General features: G+C 45.7%; 1 protein-coding gene across 5 annotated transcripts in view; it reads right to left on the bottom strand.

The window, feature by feature from the left end:
* Positions 1 to 13,653, bottom strand: part of dlgap2a (discs, large (Drosophila) homolog-associated protein 2a) — a 1,284,003-nt gene that overhangs the window by 29,961 nt on the left and 1,240,389 nt on the right. For all 5 annotated transcript variants that reach the window (XM_038800403.1, XM_038800402.1, XM_038800404.1 and 2 more), the window contains 2 exons: positions 6,143 to 6,501; positions 2,422 to 2,516 (listed from right to left, as the gene is read on the bottom strand). In XM_038800403.1, coding sequence (XP_038656331.1) covers positions 2,422 to 2,516; positions 6,143 to 6,501 — 454 coding nt within the window. The remainder of the gene's footprint in view (positions 1 to 2,421; positions 2,517 to 6,142; positions 6,502 to 13,653) is intronic.

Genomic DNA, 13,653 nt, shown 5'->3' with positions numbered 1-13,653 from the left:
TGGCCAATCCACCTAACCTGCACATCTTTGGACTGTGGGAGGAAACCGGAGCACCCGGGAGGAAACTCACGCGAAAACTGGAAAAAGTGCAAACTTCACACAGACAGTTGTCCGAGGTCAGAATTGAAACCAGGGCCCTGGAGCTGTGAGGCAGTAGTGCTAACCACTGTGCCAATGTGCCGCCCACCGAGGAGCATCGCTTATTGTTTAATAGACTGCCCCAATATATAAAGGGGCCACAGGCAGCACTGTTGTGTTATTGGGAAAATGACAATTGAACACAATAAACTTGGAGTCAAAGAAGTCAAGACTTGCTTCCCAGTTCTTATTATAGAGTTACCATCGGAGCTTAACCGCACGGGATCAGCACCGCTGGCGGAAAATCTGAAGGGAATCATGAAAAGTGATTCAGTCCGGAGAAACTGCGTTTCCCAATTTTCCCTGCACCTCATCACCGATGTCATGAGGTTTGGATAGAAGTTAGTGTATTTAAATATTATTAATGGACCCCCCCCACATGATTCCCCTGTCATGAAATATTCATACTGCGTCGAAGTGATGTTACTTTGGCAAAGTTCACAACAGGTTTGGCCAAATGAGAATCAGTCGAGGCTCTCTCTCAAGGGGTGCAGAGGTAGGCACATCCCCTATGTGGGAAAGGCACATAACCCAGGCAGTAACCTGGCTCCTGGCATAGGTTTGCACTATGCGAGAGGGGGGGGGGTTCGGGACGGGGTTTGGAAGGGGAAGAACGGCGATGATTGTCAGAAGGGAGGGATGGAATGGGGCCGGGAATAGAACATAGAACAGTACAGCACAGAACAGGCCCTTCGGCCCTCGATGTTGTGCCGAGCAATGATCACCCTACTTAAACCCACGTAACCCGTATACCCGTAACCCAACAATCCCCCCCTTAACCTTACACTACGGGCAATTTAGCATGGCCAATCCACCTAACCCGCACATCTTTGGACTGTGGGAGGAAACCGGAGCACCCGGAGGAAACCCACGCACACACGGGGAGGACGTGCAGACTCCACACAGACAGTGACCCAGCCGGGAATCGAACCTGGGACCCTGGAGCTGTGAAGCATTGATGCTAACCACCATGCTACCGTGAGGCCCCTTATGTCAGGGGGAGAGGGATGCAGAGCCCCCAATACCTTTGTGTTGTGGGCTGATGGCTGTTAGATCTCAGTGCTGACCCAGGCGCCCTTTAAAGATGGCGCCCCGATCCCTGTGGAGCTAGTTGCCTGCTCTATTAGGACCAGCCTCACCAGGCTGATGACATAATGAAAAATGAAATGAAAATCGCTTATTGTCACGAGTAGGCTTCAAATGAAGTTACTGTGAAAAGCCCCTAGTCACCACATTCCGGCGCCTGTTCGGAGAGGCTGTTACGGGAAACCACACCCACTCATTTTTTTTTAAAGGGGCTCAATATCTGGAGAGAGAATCTGCTTGTGCAACTGGCGAGTTACAGGCCAGGTTTCAGTCTGAGCCTGACATTTGGCCAAATGCTGGTAAGATTCCACCCAGAGAAAGGAAGTGGGTGGCCACAGACAGAACTGCAGCAAGGAAGAGAATTTTAAAATTAAGGCGATGCTGCACCAGCAACCACATGTAAATCTGTGAACAAACGACAGATGGTGCTGATGCAAGTCAAGATACAGACAGAATTTTGAATGATCTCAAGTTTATGAAGGGTGCAAGGTGGCATGCTGGCCAGCAAAGCATTTAAATAGCTGGGTCTAGAGTGACAAAGGTACAGATGAGGGATTCAGCTGAGGTAGGAGTGGAAATAGGTACAGAGGTGAAAGTAGTCCGTTTTGGTGATGGAGTGGACATAGGGTTAGCTTGGAGGCAAATAGGATGGCTAGGTTCTGAACAGTCCGGTTCAGCCAGTGGCCCTTCCTTTGCCTCTATTACTTCCATTCGTCGCGAGTGTACACAGGCTGGTTTAGCACAGGGCTAAATCACTGGCTTTGAAAGCAGACCAAGGCAGGCCAGCAGCACAGTTCAATTCCCGTACCAGCCTCCCCGGACAGGCATCAGAATGTGGCGACTAGGGGCTTTTCACAGTAACTTCATTGAAGCCTACTTGTGACAATAAGTGATTTTCATTTCATTTTCACATCTGCTTCGGTGATGTAGTTGAATTTGACTCAATACTGCAAATAACCTCTGGTAAAAAAAAAGCACTGACCATAACTTCTTAATTGATTATCTTTCCCAATCAGCATGAGGCTGTATTAATGCTGTAATGGCAGACATCTGAGAATGAACTCATTCCCATTTACGTTTCCTTCCTAATCCTCTTTAGCAACTGAGTTTTTCCCCCCAGGTGTTTAGCATGTTGTTTGTTTAAATAAAAACTAGATTGCTTAATTTGCAGAAACGCTCATTTCTTGCTTGAATTACCGTTTTTCATCTTCAACCTGCACTCCCACTGAGTGGTACTCCCGCAGGCCTCTGCTGTCTGTATCTGAGTCTGTTGCTGTCTCCACGGCATCCACCTGGCGAAATAAATACAGTCAGATTGCAAAAGTGAGAGAATCAGGACAATTATAACTTTGAGGGAGATCATTCAGGCCATCATGCTTGTCAGTACTAGCTCATTAAAGCTACTACTCTCAAGTGCTGCCCACTCTCATCCCAATTCCGCGAACCATCATTCATTCTTCCTCTTCAAATACAATCCAATTCCAGTCCAAATGATCTCATCAACTCTGCTTCAACAGTCACAAAACACTCCATGTTCGAATAACCTTCAGTATCAAGATAAACAAATCTAGCTTTGCCTTTAATCTTCCGGTGATAGGGCTGGATCCTCTGGTTCCCCAGCCGTGTGGTGCTCGGCAGCGCGCCGTCCGCCGGCGGCCGGATTCTCTACTCCTGCTGCTTATCAATGGAATTTTCCATTGAAGCCACCCCATGCCGTCGGGAAACCTGCAGGTGGGGGTGCAGGGCGGGATCAGAGAATCCCAACAGCCGGAGAATTCCGGCCATAATCTCCAATCTATACCCCCTAGCCACTGATTCTTCCTCAGGGTTTTTCCAAGCTTCCAAATTTATCAGAAAACTGTATTATCGTTTCTCTTCTACATCTGGCCAACTGATTTAATTACACAGAAAGGGGAAGAAGTCCCAGCACAGATCCCAGCTGCACCCATTACTATCCACAATTCAAACAACTTCCAGTTGTTAGCCAACTCTTTGACTTCAATCACTTGGATACCTTTCCATCCAAGCAGCTTTAATTCAGCTGTCTAACTTTTGTTTCAGCGGACTTCATGGGTGCACATCCAAGGCTCAACTGCCCTCTGAAATGGTCTAGCAAGCCATGCAGTTGTATCAAAACCACTGTGAGAATCTATCATCCACATAGACTGCAATGGTTCAAAAAGTGACTCACCACCTTCCCAAGGGCAATTAGGGATTGCTAGTACTTGCCTGCCCTTTCAAACAATGCCCACAACCATGGATTAATGAAGAAAAATACCATGGACCCTTGGAAAGGCCACATACAAGGGTTGCATCCATATTCTCTTCAGCTTACATATGTTTTGTGTAGTTGATGGTAACATACGGTAACAGGGGCTGTTTAGCACAGGGCTAAATTGCTGGCTTTGAAAGCAGACCAAGCAGGCCAGCAGCACGGTTCGATTCCCGTAACAGGATCCCCAAACAGGCGCGGAATGTGGCGACTAGGGGCTTTTCACAGTAACTTCATTTGAAGCCTACTTGTGACAATAAGTGATTTTCATTTCATTTCATTTTCATTTCAACATATCTTGTGGTTCTGATTTGGGATCAATATACCAGCTCAACAAACCACAATTTCCAAAGCTCCAAACCAACAAAATTCAAACAGGGCTCATAAGAACATCCAGAATATAATCACAAAGAGCAGTTACATTGTCAGGGCTTGACACCCCTGTGCTTTATCACCATGTGCCTTTGTTGTTATAATATGTCTCTTAACTGGCACCTATTAGGTGCCTTCTAAAGGTTCAGGGATATAATATCCATCATATTTCCTTAATCTATGCAAAATGGTTTCGTCAAAAAAAACCAATCAATCAATAAATTAAAACCTTCTCTTTGCAAATCCATGCGTTTAATCAGCCCATGCATGTCCAATAGTTCACTAATTTCATCCACTATTATGGATCCTAGAAATTTATCTCCAAACCAGGTAATCTAACTAGTCCATAATTTTTGACTTAATTGCTTTCCTTCGCCTGGAGTATGGTTTCTAACATTATAGCCACTCAATCCTATGAGATTATTATTGCCCCTGCAGAATAGTGGAGATTAATGAATTGTGTCTCTATTGCCTCCCCTCTCGTATTCTGAAATTCATTCTAACTGGAACTGGTGACTTTTCAACTTTATACTCTCAAATATTTGTGTCCCCCCTCAGCTCTTAAGCTTAAAGGACACTTCTCTTTATGTTGACCGTCAATCATCTTGCATTTACCCTCTTTGCCTTCTCAATCTGCCTTTTTCTTTTTTTCTCTATTTTGAATATTTCTTTTGTTTTACTGATTTTTTGTGAACTAATTGCTGTCAACCTTTCAAGTTATCCACAGGTCTCGAGCTTTTGATGCGTCCTCTTGTGTACCTATTTCTTAGAAAATGCTGAGTGTTGTTGACAAACTCACGCAACACCATTTGTTTGGATTTAATGCGTTGCCATCTCATTTTGACATCATACATTCTCACTTCAGTATCATACTCTTCCCATCTCTAATGTGCTTTCAAGTCAGAACACTCCATCAGCAATTCAGACTTTGACAGTTAGTCCTCTATGCAGGAAAATGATAGATAGTACAATAACCCTATGTACGGCATGTCATGGCAAATCATTCAAACTAGAAGCTGGAAAACTATTTTCATGCTGTTAATTATAATTTTTCCCATGAAATCTCAAGAATTTTACAAATCAGCCATCTGTAAAAAAGATTTAACCTCTAACGTGCTTTGCCGTTTCAGCATCTCAAAATGATTATGTCACTTCAGGTCACGAACCCTACCAGTGGGTGAGAGGCAACAGAAGAAATCAAAAATCCTGGTCTCCCTGGATGTGCAATCCGTGTTTCAACAATTGGTGGACATAGAGCAGGCTCCTGACCTACTCACTGGCTTCTTGCCAAATCCCATTCAGATTGTGAGGTACATAAAACCAAAACTATGTGATAAAATTTGCAATTTTTCTTCACTTCCTGTGGAGCTGCTACTTGATCGGGGTATTTGCTATACCAAGTGCATATGGGCACAGATCCGGCAAAATGTCTGCTGGTCTTTTCACATTCTGTACCTGAATACGAGGTGGTTTTTATGACTTCTCCACATTCCAATTCTTGACTATCTTGTCAATGGACTGGGGCCAGACAGAATCTCCTCTGGAGGGAGTGGATAATCATTAATGGGAGTCACAGTGGAGTGGGCAGCGTGTCCTTACTCACTATTTTAAAACAATAAAAATTTAGTGTATCCAATTAAATTTTTTCCAATTAAGGGGCAATTTAGCATTGCCAATCCACCTACCCTGCACATCTTTGGGTTGTGGGAGTGAAACCCACGCAAACACGGGGAGAATGTGCAAACTCCACACGGACAGTGACCCAGAGCCGGGATCGAACCTGGGACCTCGGTGCCGTGAGGCAACAGGGCTAACCCACTGGGCCACCATGCTGCCCCTGCTTATTCACTATTGATTCTTGCACAAAATTACAACGAAAAACCCCTCAGTGGGCAACAGCACAGTATTGAGATGAACTATGAGTGGATGAAAAAAAACTAATGATGGTGAAAGAGGGGAAAAGTTAAAATAAATTTTGTATAAAACATTAATTAACAAATAATTACTGTCTGAAACCTTGTTTAACACCACCTACTAAAGGCCCCTATTATGTTCTATTTGAGGTAGATTTTGATTAAATGTGATTTTAGTTGAACTTTTATTCCCTTCACTGAGTTTCATTTTTCTTAATGTGTGGCACTGGTTTTTCTGTGATGCAGATTACAGTACATGCTGGTGTACACTGAACAGCTAACCTGTGTGACTCATTCAGGGCTATTTACAGTAGTTACGTGTCCAATTTTTCACAGATAAGAGATGTTAATGACAGGTTACCTGAATCCCAATGGAGGACCGCTGATTCTTCAGGTACTGTTCTGCCTTTGCCACATCTAAGGTTAAGATGGCCTTGTCTCTGGTTAAAATCGCGCTGCTTTTGCTGTTACTGATCATATGATGCTGGGCAGCAGCTGATTCCAGTGCAATATTCACTGCCTTTGTACTGTCCAGGCTGTCCATCGAGTTATAAATGATCCTGCCTTCTTGGGGCCATGGGGAGCTCCTCTGGCCCCGGCTCTCGTGATATGCATCCTGAGTTGATTCTGTACTGCTCTGGGCTGTCACTGAAATCACTGGTTTGGATGTGGTTCGTGGTGGTACAGGTGGCGGGGTCTTTTTAAAATTAGTGCAAGTTACTGTTGAGAAGAAGAAGGAAGGTTATTGTATTGACCATAAAACTCTAAGGACAAACACATTGAGTGCCAGGATAGTGAAGGTTCACCATAGAGCACCTGACATATAAATTAAGGATCTGGTCGCTTTTTACTCTGCCTAAATAGGAAGGTCGAAGGCACTGCTGATATCGGGCATCAGATCTCATTGACATGAGACTGGTGAGCTGCTGATAACTGCTTTGCCATTTCCGGGAAGATGGTTGGTGAAAGGGATTTCAATTTTCAGCTATGCCCTTGGCTGAATTGGAAAAATAATGAAATCAGCATGGAGCAGCGATTGAAGGAGGGAGAAGATGGTGGTGAGGGAACAGGAAATCATGAGGGGGGGCAATTGGGAGAGTGGTGAAAATGACCTGGAGAGGTGGAGGGGAGGGGGTGGCGCAATCAGATATGGACTGTTCCTCCTGCTTTCACATACAGGGATCTTTATTTTTTTTAAAATTAGAGTACCCAATTCATTTTTTCCAAGTAAGGGGCAATGTAGCGTGGCCAATCCACCTAGCCTGCACATCTTTGGGTTGTGGGGGCAAAACCCATGCAAACATGGGGAGAATGCACAAACTCCATACGGACAGTGAGTGACCCAGAGCCGGGATCGAACCTGGGACCTCGGCACCGTGAGGCAGCAGTGCTAACCACTGTGCCACCGTGCTGCCCCTAGGTATCTTTATAAAAACATACTACTTTGGTGGCAGCCTCCGGCAGTCCCTTTAGGGATTGCTATTTAGACTGCATATAGATCCTGTCCATAATTTTGCCAAGGGCCTTATTTTAAAAAATAAATTGAGAGTACCCAATTATTTTACTTTCCAATTAAGGGGCAATTTAGTGTGGCCAATCCACCTAACCTGCACACCTTTGGATTGTGGGGGTAAAACCCACACAGACATGGGGAGAATGTGCAAACTACATGCGGGCAGTGACCCAGGGCAGGGGTTTGCCAAAGAGCAGTTGATAAGATACAAATTTGAAAATATAAAAGGCCAAGCGCCTGTTTCAGGTATGGCCTCTCAATGTCCTTTTTTCTAGCACATAATGAACAGACACCAACCCCCTCCTCCGGGCCGCATTCATCCACCATATTGGATGTCTGGGCACTTGTTTTGCAACTTAAAAAATAGGTGCCGTGCCGTCAAATTTCTAGGCCAAAGATTTTATGTACATCCTCTTGAGAAAACAATTTTCCAACCAATAATATTCAACGTTCTACAGTGTTGCATTTTTAATAAATTCTTGGGTATGGTTGCAAGTCACCACATGTCAAAAGATTGATTGGCTCAAATTGGTAAACGCAATCAGCGGTTTAAATCTCCAATGAACTAAATGTGACAGAATTAAACACTCCATTCGCAAGATAAGTTATTAATCAACTACAGAGAAGCAACACAAGGCCAACCGATCGTATCAATGGATCTTCCTTGAAACCGAGCATCTTAGAAGTAGCAAGCACCACACGGCAAATATAATTAGAGTGCTCGAGAAATTCTTTCAGCATTTTCCCATCCTTCTTGGGTTAACATGCACACCATCAAAAATGACAGTAAGGACATTTAAAACATATTTTAAAAATTGCGGGTAAAAGGAAAATATATCCACCTCCCTCATAAAATTAGTAATCTGTACACCAAATTTCTGTAGATGACTTTTGAATCTTTGATTTCCCAGTTGGTTTTGTGAAGAATGGAATCTTCACCATCCCCCCACCTGCACCTGGGCCAACTAATTATATTGTGGGGCAGGGACAAGAATGTTTAATGCTGGGAGTTCCTGCTTTTCAGCCTCTTATCAGGATGCAATTTATTGATTTAAACATTTTTAGAGTATCCAATTCATTTTTTCCAATTAAGGGGCAATTTAGAATGGCCAATCCATCTAACCGTCACATCTTTGGGTTGTGGGGGTGAAACCGACGCAGACACCTCGGCAGGGATTCTCCCCTACCCAGCGGGGCGGGGGGTCCCGGCGTGATGGAGTGGCGTGAACCACTCCAGCGTCAGGCCGCCCCAAAGGTGCAGAAGTCTCCGCACCTTTAAGTGCGCACTTCCGCACCTTTAAGGGCCAGGTCCTAACATTGAGAGGCTAGGCCTACACCGGAGTGGTTGGTGCTCCGCAGGCTGGCGTGGACGGCCTTTGGCGCCACGCCAGCCGGGGCCGAAGGGACTTCGCCGGCTGGCGTAAGTCAAAGCATGCGCCGGAGCGTCAGCGTCCAGAGCCCGCTCGCGCCGCCTGCGGGAGAGGCTTGACAGCAGCGGGACTTCGGCCCATCGCAGGCCGGAGAATCGCCAGGGGGGGGGCCGCCGACCGGCGCGATTCCCGCCCCTGCCGAATCTCTGACAGCCGAGAATTCGGGACACGGCGGGGGCGGGTTTGATGCCGGCCCCCGGCAATTCTCCGACTCGGCGGAGGGTCGGAGAATCCCACCCCTGGAGAATGTGCAAACTCCACATGGACAGTGACCCAGGGCCGGGATTCGAACCCGGGTTCTCAGCGCCGTAAGCAGCAGGACTAAGCACCACGCCACTGTGCTGCCCTATCAGGATGCAATTTAAATGGAAGGTAAACAATCATAGTATTTTGCTCCACCAGGGCAGGAATGAATTAAGTTCCACTTGCCAAATTCTGCAGTGTTGTCTACCTTACATGAATGACTTATTAGAAGGCTTCGATTTTCTATTTAAAAAAAACAACGGAACAGGAGAATATAAATCACTGCCTTCAAAATTACTGTTAGAAATTCTGTCTGGACGTTTTTCAGGTGAATTGAATTGAACCGAAGCCCCGTCTGCTTTCTCAGGTAGATGCAAGTGAACCTGCGGTACTATTTTGAAGAGGAACAGGGGAACCTGCAGTACTATTTTGAAGAGGAACAGGGGAAGTACTGTGACTACTATTTATCCCCAAATCACCCACCAGAAAAACATTATCGCATTGCTGGTTGTGGGAGTTTGCTGCGTGTGAATTGGCTGCCACATTCTTTACATTACAGTCTGACTACATTGCAAACGTACTTCATTGGCTGCAAAGCACTTTGGGTTCGTATGTAATCAACATGCTATGTAAGTGCAAGTATTTCTACTGCCTTTTTTAGAAGCCATACCATACGTCACAATAAGGAGTCATGTTGCAAAGCACCTTATGAAGTTTAACTGTTTATGGGAGAACCTTAAATGATTTGGATTGTAGAAGGAGCTAACAGTTTAGTAAAAAATGATACAATTGCTACCCGAAAGTGACTATAAAATTCTCTTTCACAGTGACAACAAATCCTGTCTTAAAAAACAACTTCACTGAATTTTCATTCGCTCTGCTAATCTAGGGGCTGTTTAGCACAGGGCTAAATCTGGCTTTGAAAGCAGACCAAGGCAGGCCAGCAGCACGGTTCAATTCCCGTAACAGCCTCCCCAAACAGGCACCGGAATGTGGCGACTAGGGGCTTTTCACAGTAACTTCATTTGAAGCCTACTTGTGACAATAAGCGATTTACATTTACATTACATTTAATATTCAAACTCAAAGACTGAAAGACACAAATTCAGCAAGTCTTTAAAAAATTTCTGATGTACATTTCTGCAATTCCTTTGCTGGTGTTATCTTCCTGTCAGTTAGACCCATTGTCAACAGCTCTTAAAATATCTCGTGAGAAAGCCTAAGGAACTCATTTTAAGTAGTGCTAGAAGTTGTGTGCAGTTGAGAAAGTCACAATGGGGTTTGATGAAAACTTTTGGTTTGTGCACTTGCATGTTGAGCTAACTGGTTTGCTAATGACTGAATAACAGTCCACATGAGACCGACATGAATCAGGTCAATCCAAATTATGCAGGTTTAAATTTTCCTGCTTATGTCATCAATATCAACGAAACACAAGCAAGGTTTTTCGAAATATTTACAAAAAGGATATCCATCGGGGCCTGCGAACACTAACATTTCCCCAGAGTTGTTCGCCAGAGAACTGTTAAAGTAATCTTATAATACGTTCCAAGCAATATTGGGTGGCTTTCTCTGAACCTATCAATCCTAAAACTATCATTTTACCTGAAGAATCACTACAATCACCTTACAAACCCATGACCACTGCTATCTAGAAGGGAAAGGGCAGCAGATACTTGGGACCACCACCATTTAGAGGTTTCCGTCCAAGTCACTTACCATCTTGGTTTGGAAATATGTCGCTGCTACCTCACTGTCGCTGGGTCAAAATCCTGGAATTACCTTCCTAATAGCACAGTGGGTGTATTGGCAGCACATGGACTACAGCAGTTCAAGAAGGCAGCTCACCATCATCTTCTCACAGGCAATTAGGGATGGGCAACAAGTGCTGGTAAAATGGTGGAGGGACCCGGATGCAGAGGTCTTGCCTCATTTCTGACAGAGTCAATGTTTTACAGTAGGGGGAAGGTGGTGGGTCATGATTTACATTTTGGGAAACTCCAATTCAGAAGGCCGTTTGAACTAAGTGTTGAGTTCAAACAGACCCTATTTTGGTTGTTGCTAGGTCCTTTACACACAGGTTGGGTGTCATGAATTGAAGAAGTAGCCATAAATGCTCTTGAAGGGCACATAAGATGTATGTAACTGTCACGATCAGATCAATTTTAAACCCCTGCTCCTTAAACTTTGAAAAGAATTTGAAGCTCTCACTGAGTTAAACAAAAATCCTCTTCAGGATTCCTTTAATTGACAGGCCATTTACTGTAGGTTAGTAAAATAAACAGTGCCATCTGATCATGCAGTTTCAATAGAATTATTTGTTCACTTTTCTCCAAAGGTTATTATTATGCCATCATGAATGCTTTGCTGAGTTCCAAAAGATATAATGATCTCAGTTCACAATTTGATTGACAATTTAAGTGGGCTATTAAAAGATAGCTGTATTTGATGTGGGATTTGCAGAGAAGTTTATTTGCTCTTATAAGAGGTTAACCACTTGAGGGAACTTGAAAACTTTGAATGTATTTTATGCATGTAATTTGACAATCAAGTATGCATGTGTAAGAGATATATTAGAGAGCTCACAGTTTTATTTTCATCTCCACATGATTTCTGAGTTTTGCCCATGGTTGATACTGGATGAATGGCTATGGAGGTGGGAATTGGTGGGAAACATGAGTTGGCATGGATGGTATGAGGAGCCGTAGGGATGACTGGGGATATGAATTTGCATGGAGTCGGCATAATTGTATGAAGGGCTAACGGGAAGAATTGGTGGGGGCTGTGGGGCAGTGAGGGGTGGCGGCTAAAGGACCTAACAACATTTGAAAAGACTGGGACAAAGTCCCAGGGAGCAAAGCAGGACTTCTAAACAGCCTGCTCTCTGCATTTTCTAGCCCCTTCGGCTGCCTTTGCTCTCGTTCTAGGATTGGTGGGTCAAATTTCATTCTGCACCTACTCTGGAGTAATTCGGAGTGCTTTTTACTGAGGTGGGTCTGCCAAGTTGGGAAATTCTCCCCTACATTAGCAGTGGATATCTGGCCCGTACAGTTCATTCGTAATCACCGACAGCTGAGCATGTATTTAGTTGCATGAGGGGCACCCCTGCCTATTAGTGCTCTTTTAGGAGTGAACTGCTTCTGACTTCCACTGCAGCAAAATTTGTGGAAGTGGGTTGGCGAGCTGGTGCATTTAATCAGGGAGAGCAGAGGATCGTCCACACCAAGGGCGCGATTCTCCGCAAATGCGGCGAGTTGTAAAGGCTGCCGTGAAACTGCCCGTGTTTCACGGCAGCCTCCGCGCCCCCTCCTGGGACCCGATTCTCCCCCCCTGGGCGGGGCTAGCAGCGCGGCCCCGTGAAGCACGATGACGTCAGCCGCGCATGCGCGGGTTGGACGGCGCCAACCCGTGCATGATGTCATCACGCATATGCGTCAAACCCGCGTATGCGCGGGCCGTCATGACCCTCAGCCACCCCGCGGACTCATCCTGCGGGGCGGCGGAGGAACAAATAGTGCGTGGGTATCGGACCCGCTGCCCGCGATCGGTGCCCACCGATCGCAGGCCCATGCCACCCTTGGCACGGCCCTTGGTGCCATGGTTGTCCGGGACGGCACTTTGCGGCCGTTTTCACGAACGGTGAGAGCAGGTGTGATTGCGTTCGTGAAAACGGCCGTAAAGGCCTGGGAACTCGGCCCATCGGCCTGGGGAGAATCGCTGTTCACCGTAAAAAACGGCGAGCAGCGATTCGTGTTGTGGGGCGGCCATGGGGGGGGGGGGGGGGGGTGGAGAATAGTGGGAGGGCGGGAAAAATGTCGGGAAGGCCCTCCCGCTATTCTCCGACCCGTTGTGGGCAGCGGAGAATCGCGCCCCAAGTCAACAAGAGGTAAAGGGCATGAGGTGCAGTTCTCCTAGGTCCGCAGCATAACCAAGAAATAGAGCAGAGACTGCAGAGAGGGAATGTTCCCCAAAGATGGAGGAGGGTGTGTCACAGAAGGCCCTATCCACCATCCATTATTGGTACTTCTGTGGTATCTCAGGTGACTCAGAAAGGAACAATGTCAGATATTCAGCGCAAAAATCCAGACTCCAAGTCCTACAACTAAGGAAGCCGATATTCAGGACGCCAAAGCACGTAGTGATGCAGTGGGGAAGGTAACACTGACAAAGGAGAGTACTTGCAGGCAAGGAGATGGGTTGAAGTGTGTATACTTTAATGCAAGAAGCATCAGGAATAAGGTGGGTGAACTTAAGGCATGGATCGGTACTTGGGACTACGATGTGGTGGCCATCACGGAAACTTGGATAGAAGAGGGGCAGAAATGGTTGTTGGAGGTCCCTGGTTATAGATGTTTCAACAAGATGAGGGAGGATGGTAAAAGAGGTGGGGGGGGGGGGGGGTGGCACTGTTAATTAGAGATAGTATAACAGCTGCAGAAAGGCAGTTCGAGGGGGATCTGCCTACTGAGGTAACATGGGTTGAAGTCAGAAATAGGAAAGGAGTAGTCACCTTGTTGGGAGTTTTCTATAGGCCCCCCAATAGCAGCAGAGATGTGGAGGAACAGATTGGGAAACAGATTTTGGAAAGGTGCAGAAGTCACAGGGTAGTAGTCATGGGTGACTTCAACTTCCCAAACATTGAGTGGAAACTCTTTAGATCAAATAGTTTGGATGGGGTAGTGTTTG

This window comes from Scyliorhinus canicula, chromosome 6 (assembly GCF_902713615.1).
Source record: "Scyliorhinus canicula chromosome 6, sScyCan1.1, whole genome shotgun sequence".
Classification (NCBI taxonomy): Eukaryota; Metazoa; Chordata; class Chondrichthyes; order Carcharhiniformes; family Scyliorhinidae; genus Scyliorhinus; species Scyliorhinus canicula.
The sequence above is the reverse complement of the archived record's forward strand: the minus strand, read 5'-3'. Positions and strand labels throughout refer to the sequence as shown.